The sequence below is a fragment of the Bactrocera tryoni genome, chromosome 5 (genome assembly GCF_016617805.1).
Source record: "Bactrocera tryoni isolate S06 chromosome 5, CSIRO_BtryS06_freeze2, whole genome shotgun sequence".
Classification (NCBI taxonomy): domain Eukaryota; kingdom Metazoa; phylum Arthropoda; class Insecta; order Diptera; family Tephritidae; genus Bactrocera; species Bactrocera tryoni.
The window spans coordinates 28,073,729-28,094,441 of NC_052503.1; the positions used below are offsets into that span (position 1 = coordinate 28,073,729).

The 20,713-nt window shown below is 38.2% G+C and overlaps 2 protein-coding genes across 2 annotated transcripts; both read right to left on the reverse strand.

Annotated features, from left to right (window-relative positions):
• Window positions 1-1,933: 1,933 nt before the first annotated feature.
• Window positions 1,934-13,617, reverse strand: LOC120777229. Its single transcript, XM_040108410.1, has 6 exons — window positions 13,303-13,617; window positions 7,214-7,353; window positions 6,905-7,153; window positions 6,684-6,841; window positions 6,218-6,623; window positions 1,934-5,396 (listed from the first exon to the last, which is right to left on the reverse strand). The coding sequence occupies exons 2-6, from the start codon at window positions 7,272-7,274 to the stop codon at window positions 3,295-3,297; spliced, it is 2,976 nt and encodes a 991-aa protein (XP_039964344.1). The 5' UTR covers window positions 7,275-7,353; window positions 13,303-13,617; the 3' UTR covers window positions 1,934-3,294.
• A 2,320-nt stretch (window positions 13,618-15,937) lies between these two features.
• LOC120777415 (fumarylacetoacetase) lies at window positions 15,938-18,045 on the reverse strand. The gene is made up of 5 exons (XM_040108715.1): window positions 17,811-18,045; window positions 17,319-17,402; window positions 17,117-17,250; window positions 16,441-17,042; window positions 15,938-16,371 (listed from the first exon to the last, which is right to left on the reverse strand). Exons 1-5 carry the CDS (start codon window positions 17,892-17,894, stop codon window positions 16,031-16,033), a joined length of 1,245 nt encoding a protein of 414 aa, XP_039964649.1. The 5' UTR covers window positions 17,895-18,045; the 3' UTR covers window positions 15,938-16,030.
• Window positions 18,046-20,713: the final 2,668 nt, after the last annotated feature.

The window sequence follows — 20,713 nt, forward strand, 5'->3', positions numbered from 1 at the left end:
TATTAATCCGAAAGGAACAACTAACCAGGAAAACGAATTGCTAGTTCCGAATTAGGTACTATGTTGACAATGATTCGTTCATGATAGCTTATAATCTCAAATTCTCATTTGATTCAAGGAAATCGGGTTGTAAGAGGCATTAATGAGGAGATAAACTATCTCTTCGGATCCGTTTCTGACTATTTTTGACGTACAACGTTTTTAGTAAGCGAAAAACAAATAGTATATTGATATATATATCTTGCTATGTATACTATAACGGCGGTTTTAAGGTCTTTGGCCTACCTGTGTTTTCGATATCCAATTATTTTTAATATTTTACTATGCTTTTTGGAATTCACATAGAATCCACATCAACTAGGTGAATTCTATGTGAATCCCAAAAACTACTGGCCCTACCCATACTGACCGATGAAGCATAGCGAATTGAGATGTTACGTTTGTAAGGCGCTCTCATCAGTCTATTACCAGTCTAATGTTTGTTCGATTCGCCACTTCCCAAAGTTTGACAAATATTAGATATATGTATGTATGTTGCCATAGTGGCTACATAGTGACAGGGCCTCGTGTTGGTTCGCTCCTGTAATATTAATGCTTAGCCAAAGTATTGTAGATATTATGATTGAAATAGGTGGAAAAGTGACCATATATGTATGTGTATCTATGCATGAACTCGTAAACCCATACAAATCTACTTCAAATATCAATTAAAAATCCCATTATTATTTTAATATATATATTTTTCTTTAATATATGGAATTTATTGATTTAAATACATACATTTGTATTTACTTATTTGCACAACTTAGACTCGTATAGATGTATGTATCTATGTTTGTGTGTGTATGCAATGTTGCTAATGGTATGTATATATGTATATGTGATGTTAGCTGAGCCTGATAATACAAATAATATTTTTGTTTTTGTTGTTTTCTCACACTACATTTCACGTTTTCTAAATCAAATTCATTTACATACTTACTATTTATACCTATATATATGTACATATACATTGCATATATAATTTGGAATACACTAAGATCATTGTTTTTTGTTAGAGTATCATTGCTATAATCTTTATATGGCTATAATATTTATAGCTTTCATTATTGTAAAGAATAAACTTATCATGTTTTCTATTCTAAATCGTAAATCACTAATTCTATTTTGTTTTCTAATTAAATACAAGGCATTTGGAAAATTCTTTCGACTTCATGAACGCTTCAACAGTTCAAGTATTAGGGTGTGTAGTAAATTATTATTATTTTTAATTAGAAAAGAATTTATAGCACATATGTAAGTATAAATATATAATATTGCGTGAATGTTTTTGTATATATGTGTGTGTTATTTTTTAATATATTTAATAGCTATAAATGCGGTTAATTGACAAATCAAAAAATATATTTATAAGAAAGTATTGTTTTTGATGGAAAGTAAACGACTTTTTCTGCTGTGCTGACTTTCATATGAATCTAGAAACTATGTATATATGTTAGATACACACATTAGGGTGGTTCTTAAAATATCATAATTTTTTTGAGTTTAATTTTCAAAAAATGGTAATAAGGTAAAGAGAGAGAGTTGACTTGCATGTGAATGGCTATGTAAGTATGCAACATACTATACATTAGGGTGGTTCTTAAATTTTTTTGTATATTTTTTTTCAGTGTAATTTTTAAAAATTGATAATAATGTAGAAAAAATATTGTACAAAGATTTACACATGAACATTAATCAACTAATTTTTCTTACTTAAACACACCTTAATCGTCTGCAACCGTTGCCAATTCTTTATTTTAATATTTTTTTTATAATAACATTCTCTGAAAAAATTACTGTACTAGCAGAGCTTCCGAAATTCTATTTGAAATTTTATATTGTTAGCTTTGAGAACCAACGTAATATTCATACATACATATGTATGTATGTACATATGTACATATGTACATACATAAATAAATATTTATATGTCACCATAAACGTGAAAATAAAGTTTTTAATTAAGAATAAGTGAAAAGAGTATATAAACTATATATCTGCTGATTTAGCTTATTAATACAAAAATATGTACATATTAGGGTGGTTCTAAAAGAGAATAAAAATATATTTTTCAGTACCCAAAACAAAAATTCGTTAATTTCACAGCAAACTAGATCAAATAAATTATTTTGAAATTCGGGTGTCGGGACATTAGGGTGGTTTTTTTATTTTTTTATTTAGTTTCCGTACTTTCAGAACCACCTTAACATACAAACATAAGGCTATAAGCTCAGTTTTTGATTAAAAGGAAAAATACAAAATGTCCATACTTTCTTTGTCATTTACTTGTTAATGCCAATGTATATGTAGAATTAGGGTGGCTCTTAAAAATTAATTTTTTTTTCCTTATACACGCCCAAAAACCAACAACAATCGAACTAAAAATGTCTTTATGAAGTTTTGAAATACTAGTTTAGAAACGACTTAGGCGTCTACAAAATAAAAAAAAAATTTTCAGCGCATACACACCCTAACAGGTTCGAAAAGTTTTTTTGTCATCTTCATTCGTAATAATATTGCATTAGTTGTTATGTTTCGAAGTTTGTTTCTAAGAAATTGTGTCTTTCCCGTCTTTAAGAACCACCCTAATGTAGTTTGTGTCTGCCATAAGAGCTATGAAAATTCCCTAGAGATGTACAGTGGTTGACTTACGATACTACCAATAAGTGTTTTACAAAATACAGTTTTTCCCTTACTACATTCTGTCTGCAACAACAAACAATGGCTGACAATGTTGATCTGCGATCCTTTCCACGATTTTTTTCCTTATTATGCACACACAACTTATACTTACTTACCCCATATACATTCATATATGTATGTACGTTAACTATGTATAGTATACACGCTTAAGACTAGCTTACAGACACAACGCGCAAATGCGTTACATAAATCTCGTACAAAAACACATTCAAAAATTACACTATAAGGACTTTGGTTATTTCACTTACACTTACAAACACATACAAATCTACATATGTATATGTGTAGAGTTTTCCTTGTAAATACATACAATACAGCTGGGTCATATAGTTACATAAACATCTATGTAAAATAGAGTTGAAATCTTGTATTGCAATCTCAGCGCGTGCGCTTTCGCTCTCCGGTCTGAGCCCCACTAAACACGCGAGTATTTTCAACGAAGCACCTCGTGTACTTTCATTTATAGCACTACTGTTCTGTCTGCCGCCATTGTAAGCTCAACACAGAATTACGCGCAGCTTACAATTCCAACAGCAGAACTTCCTCATGCTAGAGTATATTCAGCGTGGACGAGTCCATCATGCGATCGTCGTAGAGACTGAGCGTCTTGGAGGCGCGCACTTTACGCACTGAAGGCGGTACATCGCCCGGTGTTTTCACACGTTGACTAGGGTCGCGCAGTCGCTCTGTGCTGCCACGCCCACTGAACACTTCGCGGAACATCTCAAGGCTGCGCTGCCGCCGAAACAGTATGTCGGCGTGATTGGGCGCACTGAGATGACCAGCCGAACTGGCAGCCGTTGGCGGTGTCGGCTCCTTCGGACACTTTGCCACATTCACTGAGTTTAGTTCACTTTTAGTGAGGTTATTATTATTACGATTCATATTTTTTATCAGACTCGTGGAGAGGGAACGCGGCACCACGTGACAGGGCGTACTTGTGCGTGTTTCCAATTGCTGTAGGCGCACTTTAGGCACGATATCGTGACACTCCTCCGCTATGCTCTGTATTAAGTTGGATTTGTTGTAGGTGGCGCTGTTAAGCGGCGTGCTGCACTCAGTTACCGGAACTGCGGCGCCGTTGAGCGGGCTCAAGTCCAGGTTGTTGGGTCGTCTCGTATGCGGATAGATATCGCTGAGCATTGTGGTTTTTGTTGTAGCGACGCCATTATTGCAGCGCTGTCGATCGTCAATGTAACTAACGGTGGCTGCTTTGGCCAGTCTCTCGGTGCCGGTGTTGTCGAGCCCCTTAATTACCGCCGCATAACGGTTGTCCACCAAGTTGGACTTTTCATCGCCATAACCGAATTGTTGGTGATAAACGTCGGCGCCGGCATCACTCTTACGAAAGAGTTTCTTTTGTATTAGCGCACGCACGCCATGCCAGCCGCGCAGCTTGCGATCGGTGTTGTGCTGTTTGGGGAAGCCTTCACCCATGCTGGAAGTATTGTCAGTCATAAAATTGCTAATCTTCTTCGTGTTGCCGCCAGAGATCAAATCCTCCACTGAAACATCGTCTTCGAGGCATGAGAAACTATTCTCTTGACCCGTCTGGAAGCTGTGCTTCTTACTCTTCTCAACCAGTATTTGTGGTGGACGCGTTGCGACCGGCGCCAAGTTACGCTCCTGACATGGATTACGCCCCTGATATGGTTGCAGTTGTTGTTGCGTGTGTATGAGATGATTTTTCTCTGTCTGCGGTGGCAAGCCACCCAACTCACTGCCCATACTGTGTGCACGCGGCAACAATTTTTGATTTGGTGGCGGCTGCAGCATTGTCGCCGTCTCCGAATGACACGTCTCCATCGATATACGTACCGCTGACGAGTCTACATGATCGCAGGCGAGTAAATTGTTGGCGCTCAATAATGGACTTGGCGATTGTGCGTGTGAGTAGCGTGGCCGCAAACCAGCTGCTTCTTGCATACGCTCCTCAGCGCATAGCGAAGTTAAACGTGCCTCAGCGTCATGATCCCAACAATCCTCACATGTGTCTTTAATTAGCTTAGCCGCAGCGCCACCACCCCAACCGGGTGGAAAGAGTGGTCTGGCTTTATGTCGCACCACCAATGCCTGCATCTGATCGAAGGTGGGATGTGTGCCGACCTCTTGTTCGTAGGGCGCCTTATAAGCTGGCGTCATTTGTGCCGGCGCATAAAAGTCTGTACAACGTGTCGCAACTTCCCAGAGCACCAGCCCCAACGCATACACGTCCATCTGCTTGAGCGATGTCTCACAGTCACGTAAATTGACAGCTCCCTCTAAAAGTTCGGGTGCCATGTAACGCAAAGTGCCGACTTCATTAATGCTTTTCGTTTCGGCGACAGCCACTTCGCCGCGATACTCATACTTGGAGCCGAACACTTTAAGCGCGAAACCGAAATCGGCTATGCAGCATGTACGATCGGCTTTGACGAGCACATTGCGCGAGTTGAAGTCCCGATGTGCGACGCATGGCTTATACTCGTCACCGCGACTTATCTCCGTATGTAGATGTGAGAGACCGCGTGTGATGGACTTCGCCATGCCACAAAAGGTCTCGAAATTCATAGTGTTGGCTATTAGCCAATCCTGCAAGCAGCCGAGTGGTGCTAGTGACAGCACCAACTGATATTCGATTTTGCCGTCCATTGTATGACGCTCATCATAACCTACAGAAAAAGTAAATTTTAGAAATATTTATATGGAATGAGTAAATAAAAAGTTTTCTAGTAGAACAATGCCAGGTTTTTGACTGGAAAATCAATCTATAATCAAGATACACACTGTTGTACGGACCAAGGTCAACAAAACAACGCAACAGCTATGAAGAAAGCTATCTACATTAATGTGGACATATTTATGATTTCCTATCTTCTTGTTACCCACCACCCAAGACCAAGCTATGTCAAGAGTGCGGCTGAAAAATAATCTTTGCAGTTCCTTCTGCGCACTTGTCCCGCATTGGCAAGACTGTAAACATATGGGGTTCTCACAGTATGATACACTGGAGGAGGAATCGACAGGGAGGCCGCAGAGTCTCCTCTCGGACTTAGCAAGTGAACTCCATTTGGTATCGCAAAGGACTAAACTGTGCTATGTATAGCTTATTGGCCTACCAGATTAACCTAACCTTCTGGATCGGATACATATATATTATGAAATATCAACGACTAATACAGATGAATTTTTTGAAGGGATAAGAATGGGTTACATTGATGTGGACTAATTTATGCTTTCTCTGATCAGACTCCGTTCGTTTGTTACCCTTAAAGACCGATATATGTTAAGGAAGGAACAACGAGGTTGAAAAAAAATCTTTGCAGTTCCTTCTGGATCGACTCCATATTGAGAGATCAAAGTTTAAACGCCTTGGTACTCGTTTTTCAGCCATATTTGGGGTGTAAAATGGTATCAGAATGACTATGTCAAATGGTGACGTTTTAAACCGTTTGATTTCTAAAACCCTAAGCCCTTCAGTTTTCATACTCACCAAAATAAGTTAGCAACGAAGGGCTATCCATCATAGGCAACGAGTAAATGTTCCGTTCATTAATGTAATATGGATAATGACTTTCAGGGAATATCTTCACAGCCACCTCTTGATCATGGAGTAAACCCTTCATAACGGTACCATATTTACCGTTACCGAGCATACATATCAAGTTAATATTATCCACGTTACGCAGGTTCGAACTATAACCAGGACCGGAAGGTGCCAGCGGTGCTTCCTCGGGCATGGGTTTATCTTTTATTTTGTGCACATAACAGTAAGCCGCAAAACCGCTAACCGACAAGCAAAGAATCAATACAACAATCACTGTCAAAATGACGCCTACGCCAGCATCGCCGAAGTGCATGGAAACATTTTTATCAGCACCGTATATGGGTTTGGAGAGCTGTAAAGTTGGATTATTAATGAGTCGGTAGTTGAGGTAATAGCATTTAAGACCAAATACCTGCAGCGGCGCTGGCTCCACCACGGCCACATGCTTATTACAAGAATCACCCGAGCAGCAGCAGTAGTAGAGCGAATTGTTGCGTGATGTGGGCGCTGAGCTCGTGCACTCCGACTGACTGCAAGTGGCATTGCGTTCGGTGCTCTCCTTCCAACAACCTTAAGAGCGGAAAAATGTAAGATTAGAAAAAAATTAGGAAATGTTTAAATTTTCTCATTTACCTTGTTTCTCGATACGTGTGCCATTCGGATATTGCCGCCACAGCGCGAAGCAGAAAGTATAATCAGCCTGGCAGACGCGTCTATGCGGCGCTGCCGGTTCAATTGGTGTGTCTTCTACGTCCAATGAATTTAAATTCTCTGCACTATATTGCGTCTGCGCGCCATTTGCTGAATACTCGTCAAAGTCATCGTCGTCATTTATGAACTTCTCATCCTCCATATAACTCATGCAGGCGAATGGACGCTCAGCTGGAAATAAAGAAGCATATTATTTGGTTCTGCGATTTAGGTTACTATATTTAAGCTTACGCGTACTCGCTCGAACACCGGCGAAAAGCGCCAAACAGTACACTAATCTTAGTGGAGACATTTTATGGCTGGTTGTTTTTGCTTTTATTGAAGACCCAGTGGTTTCTAATAAGAAAGCGTCGCAGGCATTTTATCTATTGCTAGAAAAATATGAAGAGTTTAAAAATTAAGCAATAAATACTAAAATGATTTATAAACACAATTAAGGTTTGAAGGTCTCCTTTTATTTGGCATTAAAAGAGGTTGAAGAAGAAAGAAATTTTGTGAAACTGTAAAAATCAACCGAGAGTTCTAACTATTAGTTTGGTTCATCAACTAGATTAATCATTCCGGTTTGTGGTAGTCCAACAAACAAACGGATAGCGTAGAAGGATATCAAAAGGAACTATCTGGACTAATACTAAAAACTATTTACTATAAATGGGTTCAATAAATTTATCATACAAGGCATGTCTCCAAAAAGCGTAGAGACTCTCAGGAGATCTTTTTTCATGAGCTAATTTTTCATGTGAAATGTTCGATTAAATGTGTAAATAAAGGATGAACCATTTCGAGGTTCTCTACTCCACACAGAAACTTCAAATTCAATGACGATTGTTTATTAACATTGGAAAGAATATTCTTTGGCATTCATTTTTTGAAGATTATCTCTTTCAAATTTTGGCCTCGACTACGTCTCAGATAGTTCTTCCATCGAGCGGTGTCAGTTCTTGCACAGACTGTACTTTGTACGCTTTCAATTTAAGATCTCGATTGTTCCCTCGCTTCACTTAAATCACCTCATTCAACGATAAGACAAATAGCTAAACCTAATAAAACGCCTGCGCTTATGGAAGTACCTTCTTTTCGAATACGTCACTGCGAGATCTCTATTCATTTTACTCCTGTATTTTCCCTACATGGTCGCAGTATGGACAACTCGATCATTGGACCACATTTCCATTTTATGCATGTAATACATCAGACTTCAGTTGACAGTATATAGTACAACGCTTAAAGTATTCTCAATTATTTTTCTAGAAACACTGTTGACCAGTCTGGACGCTTTCAGGTTGTATCCGCACAGAAAAAGCTTCACTTGGCATATCTACCATACTTATGGTTTAGATTTTAGGACTGATAACGATGACAACCATTACATTGACCCGATATACATAACAAGTATTTTTTGGTGACTTTGGTTGGGTATCAAATAGATTATAAAAACTATGATTTACATATATAAAAGGCTAGAAAGTTAATCAACCTCCTTCAAATCAACCCTTTACATTCAGGGTAACAAAAAAGTTTCACTTGTGGGGATGCAGTCAAAAGGAGTCAAGTGAACTTTGGCGTGAGCAAAACTGCTTTTCTGTAACCGAAACGGACCTGAGTTTCTTTCGGCCAAGGATGCAACTTAACTCGAGTGCATTTTTCATACTGTTTATGGAATATTTATGGGATAAGGCCGATCAGGCGCTCATAAAAGGGCTTAATTTGACAATTTATTCTAGGAGTAAGGAATTTACGGTATTGAATTTATTTTTATTTTTTTCAGCGTAAACAAGGTTTGGTCAAACTGAATCCTGGATCAATCTTAGAAATTATCTTAATCAAAAAATAATCATTATATACAGACATCTTAATTTATATAAGAATAAGGAACCTGAGCTGTACTTAATGCAAAATAAATTGAGTTTTTGAAAAATTTAGACTGGTCTAACCCCTTAATCACATGCATCAGAAAATTAAAATAAAAAAATATTTATGATTATATTATTTACACCCTGTTAATTTTTTTTAGAACAAACGCTTCCAGCCATAGTATTCTAATTTGCTTCAATGACTGTTCCTCGCTGATAATTTCTTTTAATATAAAAGGTATATAACGCATTATTCATAATTCACAAAAGAAAAGTATGAAAGTATGCATTGTTCATATGTGTGTATGGTATATAATGTGCGCGATTGCGATTATAAAATATATGCGAGGCCGCTATCACATACTCTTAAGTATACAGGGGGCTAATCAAATCGATTTAAGCAAATCTTTATTAAAAAGCAAAATTTCTGTCTATATATAATGCTATGTGCACATACACATATCTACGCATACATATACAGGTACATATAAACTTATCAATGAACTCTAGCAAGATTACTAGCCGAACATTTCTATTTCGATTAGCTGGCTGCGATTCTTGATAAGCTAACATACATACATATGTATATGGCTGTACAAATGTACCTATACATGTTTATATAATTATTTAAGCATGTATGAACGAATGTACATGTACGTATATCTCACTCTTTTTTAGTGTTTTTGTTTTTTATATCCTGAACTGGCAATACTAAGTTTGGTACGATGTTTGTAACATCCAAAAGGAAACAACGGAGAGCCTATAAAGTAAAGTATGTCAGTAGATACGCGAACTAATCTCTCAGTTTTTGAGGAATAGATCTGAAATTTCGCACACGTCCTTTCACCCCAAGACGCTAATTATTTAAAAAAAAATCACCGATATCGGAACACTATAACAACCTGATCGATCAAAATTGAATTTTTGTACTTAAAAGTATTTGTTTGAGAAGTTATTATTGTTCCGATCGGATCACTATAACGATCGTATAACTATAACATGACAGATCTGACAAATAGATGACACTTCTGACAGCTGTCGTATCGTATGCTTGTGAATTATATCATTTTGAATGAAGCAACTTTTTTATTGTGAAAAATATTGATAAAAAGGAATATCTCCTGTTGATAAATATTACTTTTTGAAGGAAAAAAATGCAGTTGAAGCCAAAATTTTTCTTGAGGACTTGTTTCCGGACACTGTTTCAGGAAAATCAACCATCAAATATTTGTGTGCTAACTTTAGACGTGGTGAAATAAGCACCGAAGACGGTGAACGCAGTGGATGCCCAAAAGAGGTTGTTACCGACGGAAACCTTAAAAAAAGTCCGCAAAATAATTTTGGAAGACCGTAAAGAGAAGTTGTTCGAGTTAGCAGGTATTCGAAAGATATCAACTGAACGTTTACATTATATCATTTACAAATATTTGGGTGTGAGAAAGCTCTGTGTAAAGTGGGTGAAACGCGAGCTCAGTTTTGACCAAAAACAGGGACGAGTTGATGATTCGGAGCCGTGTTTGGAGATGTTTAAGCTTAATAAACCCTAACTTTTGTGTCGATATGTGATAATGGATGAAATATGACTCCATTATTTCACTCCGAACTGCAATCTATAGTCATCCCAGTGGACTACACACGATGAACCCGCTACGCAGCGTGGAAAAACGCAACGGCCAACTGACAAGATTACGGTGTCTGTATTTTGGAATGCACATGGAATAATTTTTATTTACCACCTTGAAAGAAGAAGAACCTTCAACAGCGACTATTACATTAACTGTTTGAAAGACGAAACCGCCGACGAACGGCCGCATTTCAAAAAAAGTGAGTGCTGTCTCACCAAGACAATACACCGCATAACAAGTCAGTCAAAATGATGGCAAAAATCGATGAATTGGACTTCGAATTGCTTTCGCTTCCACGATATTCTCAAGATCTGGCCCCCAGCGACTAATTCCTATTCTCAGATCTCAAAAGAGCGATCTATGGGAAGAAAAATCGATGAGTTGAGCTTCGAGTTGCTTCCGCATCCACGCTATTCACCAGTTCTTATCCCCAGCAACTATTACTTTATCTTGGATCTCAAAATAGTGTTTGCTGGGAAGCATAAGATGTGTTTGCCCAAAACTGAGGCCAATTTTGAAGCAAAGAACAAATCAGCTACGACTTACTACAAAAGTGGTATCGAAAGCTTGGAGGGCCGCTATAATCAAAAAACGAATTTGCCATGGTAGGCCGGGGACTTTTCAATGTTATAACTGTCACACATACCGACTGTTCAAAATTCTTTTTTTTTTGTTAAGGCTATTATTAGATTAGTGCAATCGAAGTTAACGTTATTTCTTGTTGTTTTTTATTGTTTGTTGTTTTTGTATTGCGAAATAGTTTAAAAATTAAGTAGTTATTTTAATTTGTAATTGATTGCTTTAGTGATAAGCGACTTTTTAAACCAATTACTTGTCAACACGTTTAAGAAAGTTGCGATTCTTCCCACAACACTTGCTACTCTGAGCTGTGCGCCCAGCAATTGAGCGTTGGCGGTGCGATTTGTGGTTAGAAAATTAACAATTTACTTATAAATATAATTACGTATGTACTTATATATTAATACAATCTTTAGGAAGCTAAAGTGGATGTCTGCCGACGCACATAGGCCTTTAAGAGGCCCATTGTGAAAAGTACAATACTTAAGACTGATCTAAGCATTTAAAGACTAAGTATTTAACGCAATCAACTAAGCATTTAGTCCCCAATTTAGCATTTGTAAGTCCTCACTAATCGTTTTTATATGCCAAACATAGACTTTTATAAAAAAAAATTTTGAAAGAATTCGTTAACAACAAAATCGTGAAAAGCTGCTGCCGAATCGGTTGGCCGAAAAATACATTTGCTTTGTTTACAGATTTGTATTTCAACATTTTTTTAAACTGCTGTACTTGCTGCTCTCTCTACACACACATTTTCATAACACTTGAATTTTTTATTTCTTTCTTTTTGTACTCGTTGTTGCTTTTATTGTTGTTGACTGCTTGATTTCGTTTATTTCATACACACATAGCTACACTTTGCTCCACATTTACGCATTTCATTTATTATCACGGCGTTTTTATTATCATTTTAGCTTTTTTCGCCGCACAATGCAGTTAATTCGCCGTATTTTAGCGACTCGTTGCAAAGGGCGGTGGAACCGATCCATGGGGTGGTTGGTTGGTTGTAAAAGGGACAGAAAATTATAACAACAAAAAAAAAAGCCGAACAAACGAAGCAGTATAAATTATTGCACGCAAAACAAAAAATGCACAGATGACAATTCATTTTATGTAAATATGTATGTATATATTTTTTTTTATATATGTTTGTGCTTGCTTGTATTGAACGTTGCACAGCAAGTCTAGGCATTAAAAGTTTGAGCAAACCATATTTAAAACTGGTTAGCCCATACAACCCCCTGCCGCTGCGGCGCTGCGCGAAATGCACTCACACATATACATACATATGCACATATGGATTTGCGAGCAAGCTTTCATTCTGGCGCCGACGCTTAATTGCCTTTGTCGTCGTCGTTGTCGTCGGCGTCGTCTCTCATACACACTGACAAAAAAAGAAACAATGAAATGGCTTGTCTCACATTTGTTTATCTCGCTGTCTACTGCACCGAGTAAGGAATTGCATGTGTAATATGGCAAAAAATGTATTATTCGCTGTGGGGTGCGTCTGCATGGTAAGTGCTGCGCCCCCCTTCCCCCACAGCCAATCAGTCGTTGCACATTTGCACTGCTCGCTTATGATTTCGTATTCTTCACAAACGAAACAGCCCCGCACCCCGAACGCCGCTAGGCAGCACACCTCATTCTGTCAGTCATTTGGCCAGACAGTTGAGTCAAGGGTTCAGCGGTGACAGACTTCGTCTCAAGAGTCGCACACACAGTACGCGACCACACACTTGACAGTGCAGTTAGCCAGCGCTGGCTTAGCCGAAAATACCAGCACGACGTGGGGGATTTCCTTGAAGTTTCTACTCTACCACCGCTACTTGCTACCTGCTTCGCTCGCTGGCGTTAAGCTTCTATGCCGCTGCCGTGGACACGAACCTGCGCGGGGGTTCGCGTCCGCTCTGCTGGAGTGGGTGGCCAGCTAAGCGCCGTATATAGCAGTTTGGGCGGGTGGTTCGTCTTCTGCCGGTGGCAGTTCGCCTTGCTACAATGCAATATGCCTCGGCGGCGCTGGCACTGCTGGTGACAGCTGTAGTGGCTTAACGGCTGCGTCGCCAACTGCAGCGCCGACTTCGGCAACCGAATGAAGTAGCAAAGAATTGATTTTTCCAAACGCGTTCAAAACGAAACTTCTTTATTTTTTCGCATTGCAAATTTTGCACTTTTCCATTTATTTTATGCAGGTGCCGAAGTACCGTTAATCAATGTGTGGAAAATGGAAAAAACTAGATATTTCACTACAATTTGCACTCACTTTCTGCTACGGATTTGTTGTTTTATTGCTGTGCGTTTGGCATACAAATTTGCGTCGCACTCATCTATTATTGATTTATGCGAAAACTTTGTGTTTTTCTTGTTGTTGTTGTTGTGTGCTACTATTTCACCATATACATCGCTGTCTTTTATTCGATTATTTATTTATTTACTTTGCTGTGTGCTTATTCGTTGCTCGCAAACTTATGGAAATATTTCATTTATTTATTGTATTTATTGTTAATGCGGTCGGACACAACCATTTTACCCGGCGCCAGTGATTTTTTGCAATTTGCTCGCTTCTGCTCGTTGACGTTGTTCGTCTTCAACTGTTTGCGGCAGCAGCGATTTCGTGCTGGAGTTGAACAGCCAACGGAATTCGCTCGTTACTTTGCTCAAGTAAATTGCCAAACGGTTGGCGCTTGCAGCGGCGCGGAGGGTGGTGCTGTGTTGTGAGCAGGCGCAGTGTTATTGTTTGCTCTCTCGCCCTCTCTGTATTTGTATGCTTTATGCTCTTCATAAAGTGCGCGCAGCGAAAGCATCTATGAGATAAGTAACTTAGTAATGCTCTGAGATACAAATGGTACTAGGCAAGTTTTTTACTCGGTGGTTATTTGTGATACACCGTGGTCACTCTGTAAAGTTACAAACATGCGCGCTTTAAAGCTTTTACTAACCAAAGTGATAAGTTCGAGTTGAAAAAGTTCATATAAAAACACTGTGCTATGAAAAGACCCTAAGACCAAAGTAAAGAAAAGACCAGTACTCAGGAAATTTACATTTTATCATTTAACATTTAAAGGAATATTCATTTTAAGTTTTCGATAATTTTAAATCACAAATAGAATATTTTTGACGAAATATTTGTATCAGTCAGGCGGAGTCTGACCTTTTGCCTGATCCGTCGAGTATCCATAGCTTTGTGGAGCTTCAGTTTTTACGTAAGCTTGTTTGAAGCCATGAATACGAACAAGAGCCTGAGAAAAAATTTCAAATTTTATAATATAGTTCTGTTAAATTATCATAACTCCATAGCATGTTTAGAAATTGACAGCCTTAGCTAATCGATAATTAGAATTATTATGAGGGATGCCTTTTATATTTCGGGATTTGAAAGCAAATACAAATATTAAGCATCGAAAATTGCTTTATTGAGTATATTTATTAAGTATGGGTATGGATATGGATGGTGCTCTTGGCGTTCATGCTGTAAGGTTGAAAATCTTGCCAGATGCCTCTTGCAGAAGCTGTTTTGAAGAAAATGAGGTGGAAATAACTCAACACTTCCTTCATGATTGTCCCGCATTTCGGAGGTCAAGACTTAAGCACTTGGTAGCGCATCCTTTGAGACATCCCACCGAACTGGCGGGAGTTGAAATTGAACGGCCATGTAAATTTGTATTGGCTGCTAAGCATTTTACTTATTTACAAGTCCGAACACAGGAGTTCTTCTTTTCTATGGCAGTCCACTTGCGATCTTCGATCACCCATCTAACCTAACTTTACCTTACCTAACCTTTGTAAGATCTATTAAGATCTATGTTATACACTTTTGCATGAGTATGAACAAATTTTCGAAGCACTTTTGCCACTCTGATTGAAGTATCTTCAAAGCAAGCGATATAAACGCAGCAATTGCCTCTTCAAGAGGAAAATATAAAGTTTCTCCAACAAAACAGGCACTTAAAGGAATGGAAATGCTTCGTGCGCGAACAACTTTTGTTGGATTCGTCTCATCTTGAAACACCCATATAGGCGACTGCGGTTTACTTTCGAGCTCATACACGTAAATACACTATTCATCCCCTGTCATGATATCATAGACGTGTTTTGAAGTTCCATTGTCGTACTTTTTAACATTTTTCTCGATCAATCGGCACGAGCTTTCTTAAGCGCTTGACAAATTGTGTGGGATCGAACGTGAATATTTTTTAATGTCTAATATCCACTCAATACTGAATATATGTTGGTCCCACTAATGCTTATTGTTGTCTTAATCTCACGAGAGATCCCATGACAGATATTGATGTAACAATGTTATCACTACATCAATAGTTTCCGGGAAAACAAGGTATATTGGACGATCTTCGCGAAAGTTGTAAAAAGTACTGGCGAGAAAATGTTCGTGATTTAATTCCATTTTTTTTGTCGAGATGAATATTTTGAGTTACCGTAAAAACACAAATAGTATGTGGTATGTCAAAACATCTTCAGTTCTTTGCGGAATACTATGTCTAGGCTTATACACGGACTTTTCTCTTTTGATGTTGCTCATTGTGTTCACAGGAGCTGTATGAGTTCGTTGGAAAACTTTCTTGACTGCTTCATGTACGAGGTCCACAGCTTTTTTATAGTTTATAACAGTAAACTGTTAAGAACAAGAACACAAAACTTGCCATCCCTTCGTTTTTTTTTCATTCACTTGACTACAATAACCCGTTTTTAACATAAGAGTCCTTGTGTGAACTGACACTAAGCATTCTAGATTTTTTGAGGTTTACAGAAGCTAAGCTTCAAAATTAGTCAATCAAACCGTACTTCCGGGCTTATCAAAATATGAATCCTTCAGATTGTTGGCATATTTTGTCCATCCCCGTTCCTTGACTTTAAAACCGCGCTTTTGTAGAAGAGTTAAATATTCTTCATAATAACTAATATTTTTCTTTCATAGTAAAAAAGTGTTTGTAAACAATATACAGACAAACTAAAGTAAAATGGTAGTTTACACTTTAAAGTGGTATAGCGGGTAACACCTTTCCGGCACAGTCACCAAAGCCAATACGCACACCATTTTGTTCACAGTGACCACGAATAATCAACTCATCACCATCCTGCAGGAACTTCCTGGTAGCACCGCCCTCCAAATTGATGGTCTTCGAACCGCGCCAGCTCAGTTCCAACATAGAGCCATAAGAGTCTTCCGTCTCACCGCTAATTGTACCCGATGCCATCAAATCACCGGGACGCACATTGCAGCCTGTGACAGTGTGGTGGGCAATCTGCTGCAGCGCTGTCCAGTACAAATATTTGTAGTTCGACTTGCTGATGACAGACTCAGCGCCACCTTCGGCTAAAGTGGTTGATGGAAAAGGTTATAATGAAGATTTAAGAACTGGAAAAAAGGAATGTAGGTACTTACGTTTCAAAGAAACTTCGAGGCTTATATCAAAGTTGAATGGACGTTCGTGTTTCAAATAGGGAAACACTTCCGGTTCTTGTTTGAAATTGTCTACCAGAAAGGGTTCCAAGGCCGCAACAGGCACAACCCATGGTGAAATGGTGGTGCCTAAATTCTTAGCTGTGAATGGACCCAACGGCACATACTCCCATTTTTGAATGTCACGTGCACTCCAATCATTCATCAGCGTAAAACCAAAGACATTCTTCCACGCATCTTCAGCAGAAATGCGTTCGCCCAATTGATTACCCGGACCACCAACGAAAAAAGCAACTTCCAATTCAAAATCCAATAACTTGCAAGCGCCAAAAACTGGTGGCTGACCATCCACGGGTAAAGTTTGACCCAATGGACGGCGTATCGGTGTGCCGGAGACCACCACAGAGCTGGCGCGTCCATGATAGCCCACCGGTATATAACGCCAATTCGGCATAAGAGCATTCTCCTTGCCGCGGAACATGATGCCCACATTGGTTGCATGATGTATGGATGAATAGAAGTCGGTGTAGTCGCCGATGTTGGCGGGCAAATGCAGCTCGCAGTCGGTTTGTGGTATGAGAGCGCTGGAAGTAAGAAATATTAGGAAATGTTTAAAGAAGATGGTGTGAAAGAGAGTGAAGGTAAGATGCATATGTACCTTTGTGCCAGCAGCAAATTCTCCTCGAGCACCGAACCTTTTAGTAAAAGCTCGCGTGTGCGCGTACGCACCACATTCCACGCTGTATGACCGAGACTCATCAGCAGATTCAACGACTCCGAGTTGAGCGCATCCTGAAACGAATAAAAAGCATTGGAAATTTAACAGTTATGCTATATATAAAGTGCTAATGGCGACATACCTGCACTTCGGGTGGATAAAGTTGCGCTACGCCGGCGAGATCGAGCACATGTTGGCCAATGGCGACACCGACGCGCTTGCGCGGCTGGAAAGATGAATAAGTATATAATTGTATTTTTGTATTTATTTTTTAATTTGTAATTCGGTAAGTTAGTTAATTACAAGTCAATACTTATAACAACAAACGTGTGTCTCTCAAGCCGGTCTCAGTCGCGGCATGTGAACCACTTATCCAGCGTTCAAACTAGTTTCTCACTAATTTATGGTAATGCAAATGGAAATCGTGTTGTTTTGCATAAAATCTTATTTTGTTTTGGTTTTCTAAACTCTAAACTCGCATACCTCATTAGTAGAACCAGTTGAACTAGAATGGGATACTTTCCAGTTCGGAAACTGGACCCGTTATATGAAATTTCAGCACGAAAAAAATTATTTCACAAGTCAAAATTATAAAAAGGAATGTCATCACTTAAACGCCTTTAAATCTACTCACATTTGATTTGGTTGAGAATACGCCATAAGGTAGATTCTCCAAAGGGAAATCGCTTCCTTCCGGTATGTTTACAAAACTGGTCATCGTTCCGCTTTGATTCACAACAAACTGTCGATTAAAATTGTTTACAGAATGCACACGCCACGTTTGGAAGTCGCTGAAAGTGATTGCGCAAAGCACGAAAGCTGTCGTAAAAGCGAAGAAAGCAACCTGCTCGATCGCCAGTTCAGCGGCAACTAACAAAACTGAAGCTCAATGAGCGCTGAAGTGTGATCGCGTCTAACGACGGTTAACTACTATTACTATTTGCTCTCTTCAAATTCGGTAACCTCTTTTCATATTTCGTGTTTGGGTTTACTTATCTGATCACGGTCTCTTGCCATATTTTCTTGCCATAAAAGTATATCTACAAATCTTCTAAAAATTTCTCACTGATAGAGCATTTGTGGGTGATAATTAGGTGTGTTCGTCGTTTCAACTCGTTTATTTAAAATTTGTTAAATTATTATCGTTTTGTTAAAAATTGTTAAGTGTTCATGAAGCTTAGGAAGCTACTCGCCGGGAGAGTTTGAACACATGTGTTATCATAATTAAATAAGACAAAAATTGTCAGAGGTTTTGAGCGGAACCAAATCTTTTATACTCAGCGTATATTTTTGTGATGAGTTTGAGAGCCACCTCTACATATTTAGGGTTATTCTTTTCAACAATACGAAGTATTAGCAAACAGAATTTATAGCTTTTCTTGCTCTTCCTCTGCGACTTTGGCCAATTTTAAGGTAGAATAGAAAGTGTACACATTGGTTTTTATATACGGTTTAATTATTTTTTAATACGTTCCATTACCAAAGCAGCTCAACGTTTCATTTTCTATGACCAACTCTTTCAAAAAGTTCTGAAATATTTTTAAGTACTTATTTTAAATAAACTTTTAAAAATGTATCAAAAATACAAGTGGTACAAAGCCTTAAGCAACGGTCGAGAGATCGTTCAAGATATGCCTCGTTCTGGACGACCTTCGACTTCTTCAACTGATGAAAATATTAAAACAGTGAAAGATATTACTCGGCTGCAATCGCGTAAGCGGTGTCTACGCCAATTAAGAAGAAGAAGAAAGATTTGCTGCCTGAAAATCGTCAGACGAGTGTGAAAATGCGTTTTTCATAAAAGGGTCTCTTTGTATGTGCTTGATCGTGCGAGTTCCTATCCCACATTCATGGAGAGCATTATGCATTATACAAACAAGTCAACAATCTTCGAAACGGAAGGAAAAAAACGAGCCAAAAACAAAAAAAAAACACGCCAAAGGCGCTCAAAAATCAAGGAGTTTTCCATTATTTTTTCGATATTCGTGGTTTGATACATCATAAATTTGTTCGGAAGGGACAGACCGTCAATAAGGAGTTCTATTTGGTTGTATTCAGGACTTTGCGTAAAAACATTCGTCGAAAATGATAATGCGTCTTCGCATCGAGTGTCAATTGTGACCGAATTTAAAGCCAAAAACGGAATGAATAGCATCGATCAGCCACCGTATTCACCAGATTTGGCTCCGTGTTATTTTTTCTTATTCCCAAATTGAAATTACTGCTCCATGGACCCTGTTTAAGTCGACCGAAGAGATAACGCAAAATTCGCTGAAGGTGCTGATCACCATCCTAAAAAGTCCTTAGGAAAAGTGTTTAGTGGACAGGAAAAATCGTTGGCATAAGTGTATTACATCTGGTGAAAATTACTATTAAGGGAACAAAATAAATATTGATGAATATTTAAATATTTTGCGTTTTATTTACAATTTCCGAGTCCTTATTTTACAATGTATATGTAATGAAGAAGGTAAATTTTTTTGAGGTGTTGATTTTTTATTTATATAAAACATCGGAAAATTATTTAAACCGTAAGTTTTCAGTTCAAATAGCTACCAGGCCTTATGAATTTCATCCTCCCGGTCCGATTCTTCAACAATATTCCGTATATTCGTCCTCACATTACTAGGAAAAGAAGCTGATTCATCCACAGAAAGGATGGACGCCTTTATTAAAAGAATTCTAACGGAGCCTAAACATGAGGTGGGTAATTTACAGTTCCATTCCTGATTTCTTCGAAGTTTAAAAGAAGAAAGATTTTCATGCTTATCAGTCGAAGTAATGTACCAATACAAGAGCCTACTTTAACAGTCGGTTTGCCAGCCGGGTAGGAAGCTCTCTCTCTAAATTTATAAAAAAGCAACCTATATATATATATACACTAGGATATCCGGCTATGGTATACATTCCAAAGGATTGTATTTGAGGTTTCACTTTGATTATGTTCATACAAATAAATTTTATTGGGAAAAATAACGAATTTAAGGCTGCTTTCTCAATATCTGGTTACCAGCCATTCTATCCTGTTAATAGATTGTACTTAATAAACATCAACAACCAATGGCCGGCCAGTGTGCATGGTTATCGGAGTTGTTCGCTTAGTAGAGCTTCAAAGTACTTTTTATTTATGAATTTTTTTTTACTATCTTTCTATAAAAATATTTTACTATGATTTTTCAATAATGCCTAATTTTTGGTACAATTAAGGAACTATATCGAATATAAGCTTATCCAAATCATGCTTGACTCTGAATAATATACCCAGTAATATACCAGGAATATTACTATATAGAGCGACCCACCGCTTCTCTCTCATCCCCATTAAGCATATAAGGTTACATTATTCTCGAAATAATACCAAATTCTAAATTTGTATTATCATTCATGATCATCATTTTTTTCAACTGAAATGCATAGCAACACACTTTGTAATTTAATTTATTTTTATTAGATTTGAACACAAGCCTAAGTCAAAGTCGGAGCCAGCGTAATGCCAGGTGCGTTGTTTATCTAACCGAACTAGTTTCGAGTTAATTT